The sequence below is a fragment of the Triturus cristatus genome, chromosome 12 (genome assembly GCF_964204655.1).
Source record: "Triturus cristatus chromosome 12, aTriCri1.1, whole genome shotgun sequence".
NCBI classification, from domain to species: domain Eukaryota; kingdom Metazoa; phylum Chordata; class Amphibia; order Caudata; family Salamandridae; genus Triturus; species Triturus cristatus.
Genome location: NC_140595.1, coordinates 584,057,463 through 584,072,975, shown reverse-complemented (window position 1 = coordinate 584,072,975; position 15,513 = coordinate 584,057,463). Strand labels below are relative to the sequence as shown.

Below are 15,513 nucleotides of genomic sequence, written 5' to 3'. Positions count from 1 at the left end.
GGCCAATGGGGGAGCGTGTGCGATTCCAGGGTCCATTTCTGAACCCCGGACAAAAGGACTCTCGCCTGCGCGAGCACTGCTGCTCAGTGCAACGCAGGTCGCGAGACCTAAAAATGAGTTTTAGGCATATGGAAGTCTTTTAGTATTTCCTGAAAGGATTTTAGCACTGTGCCCCGCATGATGTGCCCGAGTGTAGAGATGCCAATACAGTCCCAACCCCGAAAACGTGACAGCCCCGCGCCAGTTGCGGCAAACGCCCATTCGACCAAAGTGGAGTCTCCCTAGTTAACTTGTTCCACCACCCCGTTCTCCGCAAAGCCCGTCGCCATATTTGAAAGATCAGTTTCGCAGCCCGTGGCAAGTAGTTGCGCAGCGGCGCGGAGTACAGTATAGTATGGAGGGCATTATCTCCCATACAACGTCTCTCGACCGCATAGGCTGGGTCGGCCCTGTCGCATACCACCACTCATTAAGGACGAGGAGGTGGGAGGCCATATAATAGGATAGGATATCAGAGGTTGCCAATCCCCCACTATAGGTGGATTAGAAGCATGTCAGCAGAGCTACCCTCGCCAGTCCGCCAGCCCATAAGAACTGACCCAAGGCAGCATTGACACGTCTGAACCAGCCAGGGGAAGATCGGATAAGGATGGTTTTGTAATTGGTACAGAAGACGGGGAAGCGACACCATCTTGAAAATGGCCGACTGGCCATAAATGAAAAGAGGCATGTGGGACCAAATTTAAAAATCTCCCGGCACCCGCTCCCATACAGGGGCCAGGTTCCTGTCCCAGGAAAGGATCGGATAGTAGGTTAAGAACACTCCCAAGTACTTCAACCCCCCAGAGGCTATCTGAATGGAGGAAACCCAGGAACCAGGGCCCGCCCCTCCCCCCAGGTCCCACAGTGTGGATTTACGGGGGTTCATGTACAAACCCGACGTCTCCCCGAATATCTGCATAATGCGTAATAGGCACGGCCCCGTCTTATCAATATCCGCGAGAAAAAACAACAACAAAAAAAACAAAAAAAGAGTTCATCGTCCGCATATAAGGCAATACGATCCGATAAACCTGTTGCCCATTCCAGTCCAGTGACTTGGGCGTCGATCAGCACCCAGGACGCTAAAGGCTCCATGGCCAGCGCAAATAAATAGGGGGGACAGCGGACACCCCTGCCTAGTACCCCGACCAATGGAGAATGAGGAGGAAACGGCGCCCGCCACATGCACGGACGCCGTCCGATCTGTATATAGAAGGGCCAGATAGGACAGGAAGCGTGGTCCAAAATTCAATCTACTGAGAAGTGCAAAGAGATACACCCAACTAAGGGAGTCAAAAGCCCTGTCCATGTCTGCAAGTAATAGCGCGGCCCGCTCCCCCAGCCTCTGGACAGTCGCCACCGCTACGTGCGAGCGCCGTATATTGTGGCGGGTCGCCCGCTGGGGCATAAACCCGGCCTGATCGGGATATACCAAATATGTAATATGGGCACGTAGGCGGTTGGCCTTGGCCAACACCTTGGCCTCCACATTAAGGAGGGAAATGGGGCGATAAGATGCGTGCTGATCTAAGGGTCTTCCCGGCTTATGGAACACTACAATCTCCGCGTGCCGCCAGTCACGAGGCAGACAACCTCGCTCCCTGGCCCCCTCCACCTCTCCACAAAAATGGGGACGCAACTGCAGAAAATAGCGTTAAAAAAAATTCGCAGGGGAAGCCATTCGGTCCCGGGGCCTTCCCAGGTTGCAGCTCACCCAGCGCCGCACCTAGCTCCTCCACGGTGATCATAAGGTATTTTTAACAAATCTCCTGATCTGGATACTTGTAATATACATGATTAGATTATATCTAAGAACCCCTTAACACGTAAGGTGGAATCAGCCCTCATAGTACCATCTTACCAGGGTGGGGTGGCCAATGATGAAATAGGTCAAATTACGTGGGCGAGACCAACTCCTCCAATAATAATGGATTTTTTTCGGCACCCTAGTAGAAAATCAGTTTGCCCTGTATAGACAGTCCACTGTACCTTTTGCTTATGATTAAACATAGCTCAGTGAAGGTTACCTCTAAGAGGTCCCTTGGTCACCTATGCCCTAGAGAAAGGCAGCCCTATATAGCTCCCTAATCACAGCATTAGCCCTAAGAGTCTGGGATAGCAAAAGGAATACAAAATGGTATATCCATATTCCCCTCCCCATTCACACCCCTATCGGGCAATACAAACTTCTCCCCAAGTCGAAACAGAGGGGAGTTCCAAGACTGGTGGGAAATATTGTAGAAAACTGAAAGATATGCTTGAAGGAGGAAAAATAAAATAAATTCGACCAACTTACAGATTCATTCTGGCTCCAGGAAACGAACTGCTTTATGTATTTCCTGGTACAAAATTGGGTCCTTCAGCCACATATAAGAAAGGCAGCGACCCCATTTGTAAAACACTTCCTTAACCACGATAGTGAAACGAGTGATTTCTGCGATATACCAGTTATAAAACAAATTACCAACAGGTAAGAGTCTCTCCTTACAAGATGCATGGGAAGATAGATGACGACCGATGGGAGAATATAATTATCTGAGAATTACCATTGATAGCCACATTGCCAGTAAAGAAACTCTTTAGAAAATACTATACCAATGTAACTAAATCCCCATCAAATTGAATGCCATGGGACACTCAAGGTGCTAAATGCTGGAGGCAATGTGGAGGGCAGGGCTCACTCACCCATGTGTTCTGGTCCTATCCAAAACTTCAGCCCTACTTGCAGTCCTTTTTCAAAACAATCAAAGGAGGTATAAAGGACACACGTGGCACGTTGCCCAGAGATCATCCTGGCTGGATCCCGCCTCAGAAGAAATATACTCTGTGTATGATAGAAAAAACAAATGCATCTCCCACCAACTAGTAGAAGGAAAGCATTGTATACTGTCACACTGGGGTTCAAACAGGGTACCCGGAGAGGGTGCTTAGTTGGGCAGTCTGGTGGATCCCAGCACTGGAGAAAATCTCGAAAACTACCCAGGAAGGAGGAGGAATTGCTGCAATCCCTACACATTGTAGAAGAATCCCACCAGGAACTGTATGCCACTAAGACGGATACTTGAAACTAAAATGAGACCAACTGTCAATTGACTATTCTTGGACTCATAATTAATTTGCAGGCCAGGCCCAGCAGTCGACCCCTCGCCATTGAAGGCCAAAGGCCTTGTGAAACTGTGTTGGCCACAGATGTAGCATAATAAAATCTGACTTTACATTAAAATAAAAAACACAGAGATTCACTGAAAAAACTAAAAGGTTGAAGTGGAGTTATACTTAGGCCTTCTATTTATACAAAACTACAGTGTTATTAACAAAAAAACACAAATTCACCAGTTGTACATAACGGACATGGGTATGACTTGCACGGCGGTGCAAGTTATATTCATGTCAGATATGTACAACTGGTGAAATTTTGTGATTTTTTGGTTTGAACACAGTGGTTCTTGCATTATTAGTTACAATACGTATAACCCCACTTCAACCTTTGTTTTTTAAAGTAAATTTCTGAGATTTTTTTTAACGTGAAATTGAAATCTTATTTACGTATAACTTTAACCATACATATGTCATTTGACGTCCGTTTGGCTGTACATAAGCAGGGTGATTTTTTTAGATGCCTTGCCTTTTTACCCCCCACAGCCTGTGATGTCAGGTGCATATGCTTAACAATAACTGCTAAACCTTTTCTTGGGATCTGGGGGCTGTCATTTGCTACTGGGAAGTATAGAGGGTACTATCATACTGGTGTTCTGTGGCCAATTATAGTATTCACACTAACTAGATAACCACATTATGCCCTTTTGTCATATGGCTCATCAAGTCAACAGAGTGGGTAAGAGTTGAGCAGAAAAAGTTTACTTTAGGAAGTTGTAGGGTATAGCATGAAGGAGCAAATAACACAATGAATTCAGTACCCAATGAGGGCTATCACATCAAAAACAGAATGTGACTATTATTAAGCATGTAATTTTAGAATGTGCACAAAAAAGGAACCTTTTTGAGGACAAGACACGACCCATAATGTATATCTACATATTTTAGCGCCTGACCAAGTGAAACATTAAAACCAAGATGCTCAAGCAATTAGGGATTACTCAGGGAGAAGGTCAACATGGACCTCCGTGAGTAAGTAGTATGGAAATGCTCCAAGGTTACAGTGATAAGTAAACGGTTTCTTGTATTGCCAATAAGTGGTAATGAATACTTGACGTGTACAGGGTCTGGATAGAATAGGTGAAAGGGGTAATTTCTGATGTTGACAATGTTTCAGTAAGCAGGAATATTAGCAGGCGACAGAGAATTTAGACAGTCCTTTGATGCACTAATGAGGGGCAAGAGAGGCTGTTCTATAAACTGATTAAGCAGACACTGTTAAGGTTATTTGATCTCAATCTATTGCATTTTACTCCTCAATGACACAAGGCTATCAACGGAAAGTAAACAACTACCTGAACTGACTGGGTTTAGCAAGGCTCTCAGCATCAGCTTGTAATGTGCTACAGAATTTGGTAACGGTGAGGGAGGTCATTGAATGCAAATCAGCCAGGAAAGCCCCAGTAAATGTTTCAGTGTTAGTATTTTAAAGAAATGCTGTGCTTTCTGGGTCATGTTGGTCTTCTTATTTGATGAAGTACTTATTTCCACCAATGCTGAAACCCACTATTTCGGTCAATGTTCCTCTTTACAGCCTAAACATTGAGATCAAGTGATTTTCCAATGTTTTAGCATACTGGGTGGATACATTTCTCTCTATATTAATTCACAAGTACCAGGAGGGTTTTGTAGGGAAGGAGCTCAAGCACTGTAAAAAGGGGTACTTACTGCTCCTACTGATAACGTTAGGAGATTAATCAATTTCATACACTTGTCAAAGAGAGGAGAGGAACAAAGGCGGCACTACTTGCAGTCTACACAGCAAGGAATGCTGCTCTCAGGTCAAATTTACACTCTTTAGAACGCTAAAATAAATTGCTTCTAGTCCAAATACATAATCTGTATTAGAGGTCTCTACACCACGGCAACTGCCTGAATAGACCTCTTAGGCAAGTTCATCCTGGAGAGGGAAACGAGAAATGGGTGCCCACTGCTTTCTTTTTTGTTTGCTCCCAATTAGAAGGCCTACATTGCCCTGGCTGATACCATGAACAAGATCATTTACTAACTTCAGAGAGTCACCTCTGCAATTCTTGCAATCCATCTGTTCATTTCTGTCTAAGATACTCTGGAATTCCAACACCAGCACCACATGTTAAAGTGTGTACTGCTCTCTGGGCTATTTCTTAGACTGAGATTTAATGGAGTTCCATATATTCTGTTGTGGCGAAAGTGCCAATAATAGAGGATATAAAAGCTCACTGCCATTGCATGGATGAAGGCCAAACTATACATTTTATTTATTGTTTCCACGTTCAGTAACAGGAGAATATAACTTGCAGCACAGCATAGTATGAATGTCTTCATTACAAATCAGCCAGTGCACATCATTGCATCTGGCTATTTGGCATTACAACTTGTTGGGTGCCATTGATCATCAATCCACAATCCAAAACAGTGTACACATAATTTCCCAACTCCATTCCAGGCCAGCGTTTTAAAGCAACCAAACTACGATTCATTAATTCAAATAAATCCGTACCCATAACTTACTTAACGGTCCCACAATGTCACTCTACCAGCTCCTTGAATTCACAGACATCACCATCCTCACTTACTTATAATCTTGTCCATGGTAAAAGCCAGTGGATTGCAGAGAAAAGAGTTGCCTATAAATCTTCAAGCAGTACTCAGATCCGGTATGTTAGCAATGGTCTAAGCTCTTGAAAAGCAAGGATGACTCACAAAGGGTGAATGGTGGGTCAAGGTTTGGGAGGCTTGGAGGATGGTTAAGTTGACTTTGTTTATTAATGGTGGAAGACTTGTGAGCATTAATCTCCAAAGGTAGTCAAGAAAATGCCTCCACTAGCAGAAACAAACTCTGACAACCTTTATAATCAGTGCGAGAAGTGAGATTTGTACAAGTGAGGACACTGTACTTAAGAGATATGTATTTGAGCAGGGAATAAAGTCATATTCTCAGGAAACCCCATTTCATCCTGCAAGTTAACTTATTTGTACTTTGTGAATGAACAACTCGCTCCTCGCTTGACTTCTCTTGGTTTAATTAGGTTATGTTAGGTCACAGCTCTTTTATATCTGGCGATACGAGTTACATCTGCATTCAATCAGGAGATTTAGATGCTGTAGCAAAGAAGGATCTGCTTCTTATGGTTACCCCCACTTTGTGCTTCATGTTACACTGTTCTTGACTAGTCTGACTGGTATCCTGCTAATCAGGACCCCAGTCTATCTGCTTTCTCCCTAAACCCATTGTGTTATGTACTTCAGTACACTCCAGATTGGATACTGGGGTACCCTTGTCAGTCCCTAGTATATGGTACCCATGTACCCAGGGCATAGGTACCCCAGAGGGGATGTATGACGTTACAACGCATGCTTTTACACCGCATGCCGTTACAACGCATTTTTTACACCGCAAGATCTGTTACAACGCAAGCCTTTACAACGCATGCTTTTACAACGACGTACACTAGATGGAGTGCTGACATTAGAAATGTATAATTTACTATTCTAACTCCAGTCCACGTTGCAGTAGGGAAGGTGTTTGGATAGTAAAAGTACACTATTTCTAATGTTAGCACGCCATCTAGTGCATTTTGTTGTAATGGCATGCGTTGTAATGGCATGCGTTGTAACAGATTTCGCGTTGTTACAGTTTCGTTGTAATGGTAGTGCGGTGTAAAAGTTGCGTTGTAAACGTTGTATACCCCCCAGAGGCCTCCCATGGGCTGAAGCATGTATTGTGACACCCATGAGAGGTCATGCAAAAATGGAACTTCAGGCCTGCCATTGCAGCCTGTGTAAGTTGGTGCGTGCACCACTTACTTAAGATATAGGTTTACTATATCTAAGGGTCACAACACTTAAAACCTATAAGTTACCCCTATAGCAGGCCTTGACAATCCTGAAGGCAAGGTGCTTGGTTCTAAGTGTGAGGGTGCCACTGCATGAGCAGGACACCCCTGCAGCCTACAAACTCCATTTTCCAGGGTTGTTAGTGCTGCAGCCATATACGACATTTGGAGTGGCATTTTGCAACAGCGTGATGACCAACTCTAAAACTGCCGAAAGTAGCCCTATCGTGTTTGGTGTCACACATTGTGGAATCATACCCCCTCAGAAACAAGCTTTGTGAGGTCCCTGGTGTTCCCGGTACCAGCCTTCTAGTCCCAGGCAGCCCAAAATGGTTGCTGACGACCAGATACACATTTCTGCCCTTCTGCTGCTGAGCCAAGCTCGAGCAGGGGAAAGGCAGAACAATAGGCATCCTGTCACAGGGAGGTGTGACCACCTCCCAGACAGGATTTAGTGTATTAGGCCTGGGTGGGTGCGCTTGCCAGCGACCGAAAGTCTGCATGAGGGGCACATTTGGTGTCCCTGTGCATAGTCCAGTTCAAACCAGTCCTGGGAGCCACTGGCTCCTGCTCTGGCACAAAACTGGACAAAGGACATAGGAGTAACCTCCCCACTGTCCAGATCCTCCCCTAGGAGGGTCTCCTGAATCTGTCCAACCCTCTCCAGTGGGTACAAAAGGGCTTACCTTTCTGTAAGACCCTAGATTCGATGTGGACAAGATTCTGAACCAGAAACCATTGAACTTCGACTGTCTGGACACTCTGGACTTTGTTTGGAACTGACTTCATCTCCCTCTCAGTCTGAAGCATCGTCTGTGTCCGTGCACCATACAGGACCTGTGGAGCATCAAGGACAACTGAAGATATCTCCTTTGGAGTGAAGGAGTCACTCCCCTGCAACCGCAGGCACCAGATCTCAACTGACCGGCCTGCTGCTTCTGAGCTCCTACGGACCCCAAAGGCTCCAGCAACACAGGAGGTGGGTTCCCAAGTCCCTCGAGGTCTGAGCTGCCCTCTTACCAAGTTTGAGGTCAGAATCCCTCGTGGAGACTACAATGCCCGTACCCCTGTGCATCGGGTAATTTTGCAAGTGCATATGCTTGTTGGCGTTTCCAAAAAAAGTGCACTGAGCTCCGAGTAGCCCCAACCTCTGGCACCATTTCCTACAAAGATCTCCGGCCTCCTCGCACCAAGTGCTCCGTGGGATGCTACATTGTGAAACTGCTCGAGGTCCCCTCGCGACTACTGTGCCTCCGGCCTGTGGGTCCTCTTGAGGGTCAACACTGCTTTTCTTGGGCTCCCCTGGTTGCTCCAGGCTTGCCTTGACTCCCCTGTGTTTGGTGAGTCTCCTGGACCTTGCTGGTCCGAACCGTAACCTTTCTTGACCATCTTCGTGGGTTGCCGCTGCCAAGGCTTGTTGGTGCTCCTGCCAGATGCCGACCCCTCAGCACTAGACATCCTTCGTGGGACAGCTCGTATCCGGATCCTGGTCGTCCTCGACGTCTCCTGGTCCCGGTGGCTGCAGGGTCAAGAACCTCCTCAACGCACCTGAAGCACCAAACATCGGTGTTCATTCATTTTCCAAACCTCTGGTCGCTCCTGAGCGATTCAGACTCTGTCCCCTCTGCTGTCAGGTTCAACAAGAATCCACCTTTGGATTCCGACTGACACTTTTCTTCTTCCCAACAGTGGCTCTTCTTCGAAGTCCTCCATAGAGATTGATGGCGGTTTCCGCCACCACTTCAGACCTATGTGCCTGGCTTTCTTGGGATAGGTAACTCTAGTACTACGGTATCCACAGGTGGGGTGGCTCTCAACCGCCTAACTTCCACGGGGTTTCTTCGAAGTCCACTTAGAAGGGTCCTTAAACTTTAAAACTGCAACCGCAACTCTCCCATAGAATTGTACAAAGCACGCAGTTGTGTTCCCACACTGCACCCGTCCTCCGTGGGGTCCCTACTTACTCACCTTGGGTGGTTCCTTGGGGTCTCAATGCTTCTACATCCTCTAGACACTGTCTTGACTCGAGTTGTGGTTCTTATACCACTATTTTAAGATATGGTTTGGTCTCCCCCTGGAGCGCACTGTGTATTAGTGCTACTTACAATTGTTTCTGTGCTACAGTATTGTGTGCCTTATGTGCATCTGTATGCAGTAGATACTGGGATGTATTTAGAGTGTGTTATATTAATAAATACATATTTGTATAACTACTATGTGGTTCTCCTTTCATTTAATCAATACAATAAGGTTGCATTCTGGTAAAACAAGCTGCTTAACATTCCTTCATGACTAAGCCTGAAGGCTGCTCTCCACAGCTACCACTTGGATAGCTTTCGAAGGTTATCTTTGACCTCTTAAATCACCTTAAGGGCGGTTTGGACTGGTACAGGGTGCCCATTTAATTACTGTACAGCATATACCAGGCCAGCTTCTCACAGATATGTTCTTGTGTTATCTCCTCAAATTATGGTCCTCCCTTATTTAATCCTTCCCCCAAGCTTCAACTATTTTCATGGTACTCTACACAGGCAAAGAGGATTCCTCCATTATTCAATTGGTAACCCTAGCCTATCTTTCCAGGAAAAGCTTTATTCCGCAGCAAGTTTTTCTAGGGTCCAATTTATAGTGAGATGAACCAATCATGAAATTAACCAGTCATGTGATCAATTTATTTTCATTGCAACTGAAGTTTATGTGGGCTACTCTACCATTATTAGGTTTTAGACGATTTTATGGACAGGACTACGCCACCTTTCATCAGCCCTTTAGGAAACACTCATCTCTACTAAACAAATTAGCATTTACTTACAGCTCCTATCAGGTTTCTTCAGAGCCCGAGGAAGCATCCCCTTTGGCTTTCTCATCTAACTTAAGTTTTCCTATGTTTCTATATTTTACACTTAGTTAAATGGAAGGCATCTAGACCATTTGGGTGTGTTCTTGTGTGGCTCCAATCACAACTATTGCCAGAGAAACATTATGCAAAAGCCATAAGTCAAGCCACTGAGAATTAATCTTCCTTTTTCCAAATTCTCCCATTCACTGGACATCTGTGCACACTGTACAGAGATTCTCTTATGAAGTTACATACTGCTCATGCATCACTGCAGCAATCAGAATACTCCTACTGGCTAGGAAGCATTGACCTTTTCCCACAACGCCATGTGTGATTTACTCAGCCCAGGTGTTTATTTGAACTGGGGACATGCAACAGTTTTCTTACCCTTTCATTAACAGTCCCAATCTGGTTTGTCCGGCACAGCTTCCCATATTCCTTGCTATACTTTGCACACAGCTGATCTGCAACCTGCAATAAAAAAAAATAAAAAAATAAACTTAGCAAAGCTTTAAATCTAAAAAAGGTACCACTCCACTCCCCAACCCCCATAGTCAACAATGTATTCAGATATATCCTAAGCATGCCGTCACCTTAGGATTTAGTGTACACAAATCACTTAAGGCAGGGGGCTCGCTATAAAATCACACACACATCTCATTCCATAAGACACCTAGCAACAACTGTCTAAAGCTAAAGATAAGTTTTTATAGTAAGTCATTTAACAACTGAATCAAACTTATTACATTTCAACATGATGTGTAGAAATGATTAAAAGGGCAGGACAAGCAGGTTCAATCGCATAGATTAAATAGAGAGAGACAAGTCAATATTTTTAAAACATAAAGAGGTCACCGGCAAAGAGTGGACTTGGAATTCAAAATTTCTTTCAACAAGGGGAGTTCTAGGGTTTTACTCAAAAGATCTCCTTAATGATGTTTGTTTATAAACTTCCTATTACTTTAAGACTGGTCGGGGCTTAAGTGAACAGACTTCCATTTTTTGCTGAAAACAAAGTATGGAGTTTTTATCTCAGCCATGCTTTTTAACATACAATTCCTACATTTACCAAAGCTTGATAAGATTCCTGCCGATCTTTTTCAATCAGAAAATCCTGCAATACTTCAGAACAATCCCAATCCCTCACTCAATACAAATAGGATTCCAACCATTGTGAAGATATAAAACGCTGTATCCTGCAAATGAACAGCCTTTTATTCTCCCTGAATGAGAACACCTTTACAAAACTGTATGTGTACTAAATAAGAGCGATGGTGAAGATCTTATTACAAGTTTATTAAAACAGAACGGCTGCATCACACAGGAAATATCAACGTTAACCTGTGCCCTCTATCACAGGTACTGCATAATCTATGTTACTATTCTAGTAAAGCAGTAGATCAAAAATACAAGTCTATTCAGTAGTTCAGGGCTCGAAAAATCAAAAAATTGTTACTAGACCTGCAGGTCAAGTAACTTAAAAAAAATCTATTCAACTCAACTGTAATGCACTTGACCTCTATGAGAAAATGTGACAAGTTAACAAGATTTAAAGGCATTTTTGCTGCTCATTCAATTTGTAAGCAATAAAGATGCCTTTAAATCTTGCTATTTTGTCACATTTGCTCTGCTTTCAGAGACAGAGGCCAAAACCAGGATGGGCAAGTAGGACCTAAAAATAGCTCACCCTAATGAAATCTAATGCAAGCAGGCAAGTGGATTTTTAAAACCCTGTAGTTTTAAGATTAAAAAAAAAAAAAAAAAAAAATTATATATATATATATATATAATTATCTCAGCCATTGTAAGAGTTCACAATGATGGTGTTGTATTAGTCTTTCCTCTTATGGTATACATTGTTGCCTCATTGTGAAAAAAAGTGATACAGCAATTACCACAAAATAGCTTACTTTTTCTTGCTTACCTATTAATGAATATTTGTATAACTGGTCACATAAAAAACGATGTAGGATCAAAGATTTACTGGTCGGACATATAGAGCAGTCAACTGAGGGAACATTTACTTTCAGAAGTTCTAAAAATATTTGCAGCAGTCTACTCCAGACTATACACCACTAGAAAACTACTGATGCTTACCTATTAACATTTTATCTTGATGAAAAAGCACTGGCGTGGACAGATGACATTTATAGACTGCCTTTGGTGTAACCGCTAAACCTAGTAGAAGTAAAGGCTGCTATTGACTCCGCAGCAAACAGCAGAGCTCCAGGCTTAGATGGCCTGACCACCAAATTCTATAATTAGTTTTAAGAACTGCTTGCCCCACATCTCTTGGAGCTGCATGCAGAATCTTTGGAAACAGGCAGACTTTATCCCAGCAGCTAGAGAAACTAATCATGGCATTGTTAAAGTCCAATAAGGATGGATGCCAGATTTAATTCTTCCCATTGACCTCTCTACCTCCTGAAACTTGATAATATTAGCAAAGATCAGATCCACCAAAACTTCCTCCACTGATGGATAAACTTGTCCTGCCAAAGCAGGAGGGATCTTTCCCTGGCTGATCAATACTGTATAATCGTGTTCACTATTTGCATTAATACACCAAACCAGACCTATTAGTGTAGTGTCATAGTGGAATTGCCCTTAAGGTTTACAATCCCAAGTAGGATGTGGATGAGGAGAGGGACAACTTAATATACTTGAACAAACTCCCACATGTGGTGCCTATGGGGATGGTATAGGTTAGCTGCTGTATGTCAGATAATCTAACCATCTGTAGAGGAATGAGTCAGGAAGGTCCCTACTTCTATTCACAATACCAATGAAGCCACTGGCGTGCTGGCTGAGGGCCTATTTTCTAATAGGGGATTGCTGTTCCCAAAAAAGAAACTCAAGTCTAGTTATATGCAGACAATGCTATGCTACTCATCAAACATCAGATACTAATATCATCTAAGTGACCCAAGAGGTGCTTAGATTAGTAGCACACTCAGTATATACAAATTTAAGTGAGGTAAATATGAGATTCTGCCACTCACTCCTGTTATCCTGCTGAAATTGTGCAAGGAACCAGTAGCATTGTCTATGGAAGTAGAAACAGACCATGATAGTGAGTGATTATGGCCCACTCATGATACACTTTAAGATGTAAATAGACTGCTGGACAAAGCTACCATTACCAACTGCAGGCACAACAGCAACCATCAAAAAGGTTACACTGCCCAAACTTTTGTATCCATTCATCACCATTCCATTACCCCCGTAACACTTTCTTCAAGCCTGAAAACACTGCTGACTAAATGGATCAGGAGTTAATGAGCAACACCTGCTGAGCTAAGGAAAAAGGGAGGTTTCCCACGCCGCACATTTCTCATATTTTTGGTGCCACCCACCACAACACATGGCTCACTTGAATACTGAGAGAGATCAGGTTGAAGAAGACACCTTACAATAAATGAGTGAATGATAAATCCGTTCTATAGGGCAGCATCTGCCTATGGAGACGTATGTGGTGCTCTAGTAAGAAATCAGAGGCTACTGCATAAAAACTATTAACTGCTAAAGAAATAGGTTTTCAACCTCTTTTTTGACAAGACAAACACCTGTGCCAAAAGTTCATATACAAATGGTCTGTAATATGGCACGAAGTGGCATGCAGTCTGTGGAAGGTCAAGTCTTGACAAATGATGCTCCTTGTTCCTCTACTCTTTAATAACTATGCACTCCCATTCACCGCTTTAAAATACTTTTTCACTCTGGAACAATTGTAAAGGGGCAGGTGGCATACTACTTTGCCAAAATACCTCAACACTGAAAATATATACATACTGTAAGCGGAGGAAGATTAAGCACTCCATTTACCTTTCGCATCCCACTGAGCCCCAAACCCAAGCAACATTTTGTTTATTATGCAGGTTATCACGTTGCGTAGTTGAGATTTAATTTGGGTAAAAAGTCATATTGAGGGAGCGCAGGAACATACTGAATGCGAGCAGCTGTTGTTCACATAATGCAAATTTGTGAGATTTTCTTTGGCATGAAATACATAGTTACATAAACATTGGACAGAAAGATGCATTTCATTCTTGAAAATATCACAAAATGCCAGATCGGCATTTTGTGCAACAAAGCGTAATTTCACGAAATGTTGGGGCAAATGGAGTAACTGCGACAAAAAAATATTATGCATGTTTCGTACAGGTTTAATGAACCACTGAATTTGTGCATCCAATACACAAACGCTGAATACTCAAAAGGGCATATCCAAATTATACAGATGGTTGTTGCCTACGCATACTGGGATCCATGACCCAGTGTGCAGGGCATGTGAAACCAATCAAGGATTATCCATTACTGATAAATGTTGGACATTTCATGGTTTCCCAAATGAACAGATTTCTCCGAACTACAGGCATAAATTACCATACTATAAATTACTGTCCAGGATATACTAGACTTCTGTTTGATTATACTTTAAGCCCAGCCTGGTCACAGGTGTCCATGCATGTATGCTGACCTTATACATTGGTCTTGGCTTCGCCTTGGAGTTAAGGATTTTGGAACAGGCGGTGTGTGTTGGGGAAGTTGTTGGTACGAAATCCAAAATCGTTCAAACTCATATTGAACTATCTACGATGATTGCCGTGATGGGGTAAGCTGCGAATGTTTCTGAGTCAGTCAAGGACTGATGGAGATCTTAATTTTACTGCCAAAACGCTAAGCAGCAATGGCATGGTTGAGAGGACTCCCTCCTAGACTCCATGACCAGCAAGTCAATGCAGCATTTGGCAACAAAACAGTGGAGCTTTAATCCTCTTTTTAACGTCCCACAGCTTGCCCAAGGTACATTTGGAGACTACTACGGGCGTACTTTTCAGAATTGGATACAGCCACTTAACTACAGCTCATTAGAGTAACGAGAAAGTATAATACATCTATTTGAGTGGAAGAACTGTTGTGTACTTATGTTTGCAGTCTGTTATACTCTAGACATTGTACAATGCTATGTGGAAATTATACTGTTGAAAGATTTGGAACTTAGCCGCTACGTTAAAGAAACACAACACACAGCCAAAGCACACATACTGCTGCATTGTTTCAATAAGATCTAAGTTGATGAAATGCACCTAGTATATATATCATGCTGTGCTGTTATTTTTTTGTAATGATTGGGAATACAATAAATAATTAAAAGAAATAGTATTACCCAAGTGTAGGTAGGTAGGATCCTTCTACATGGTTACCCCCACTTTTTGCCTGGTGTCATTATGTTTTTCTGACTAGTCTGACTTGGATCCTGCTAATCAGGACTAGAGTCTCTGTGCATCTAAAATGGACATGGTGAGTACTTAGGTACACCCCAGATTGGCTAATGAAGTCTCCTCGTAAGTCCCTAGTATATGGTACCCAGGGCATAGGTAGACCAGGGTTCCCCCATGGTCTGAAGCATGCATCATGCCACCCATGGGAGACCACTCAAATTGTAACTACAGGCCTGCCTTTGCAGCCTGTGTAAGCTGGTGCTAGTACAACTTACAACAGATATAAGTTTCTTTATATCTGAGGTCACTGCACTTAAAACCTATAAGTCACCCCTAAGGCAGGCCTTTCAATCCTGCAGGCAGGGTGCTCTGTTAGGAGTGCGAGGGTGCCCCTGCATGAGCAGGACACCTGTACAATCCATGGAGTCCATTC

General features: G+C 43.3%; 1 protein-coding gene across 1 annotated transcript in view; it reads right to left on the bottom strand.

Annotated features, from left to right (window-relative positions):
* Positions 1-15,513, bottom strand: part of IST1 (IST1 factor associated with ESCRT-III) — a 177,059-nt gene that overhangs the window by 125,379 nt on the left and 36,167 nt on the right. The window contains exon 5 of the mRNA XM_085639632.1: positions 10,243-10,326. Coding sequence (XP_085495758.1) covers positions 10,243-10,326 — 84 coding nt within the window. The remainder of the gene's footprint in view (positions 1-10,242; positions 10,327-15,513) is intronic.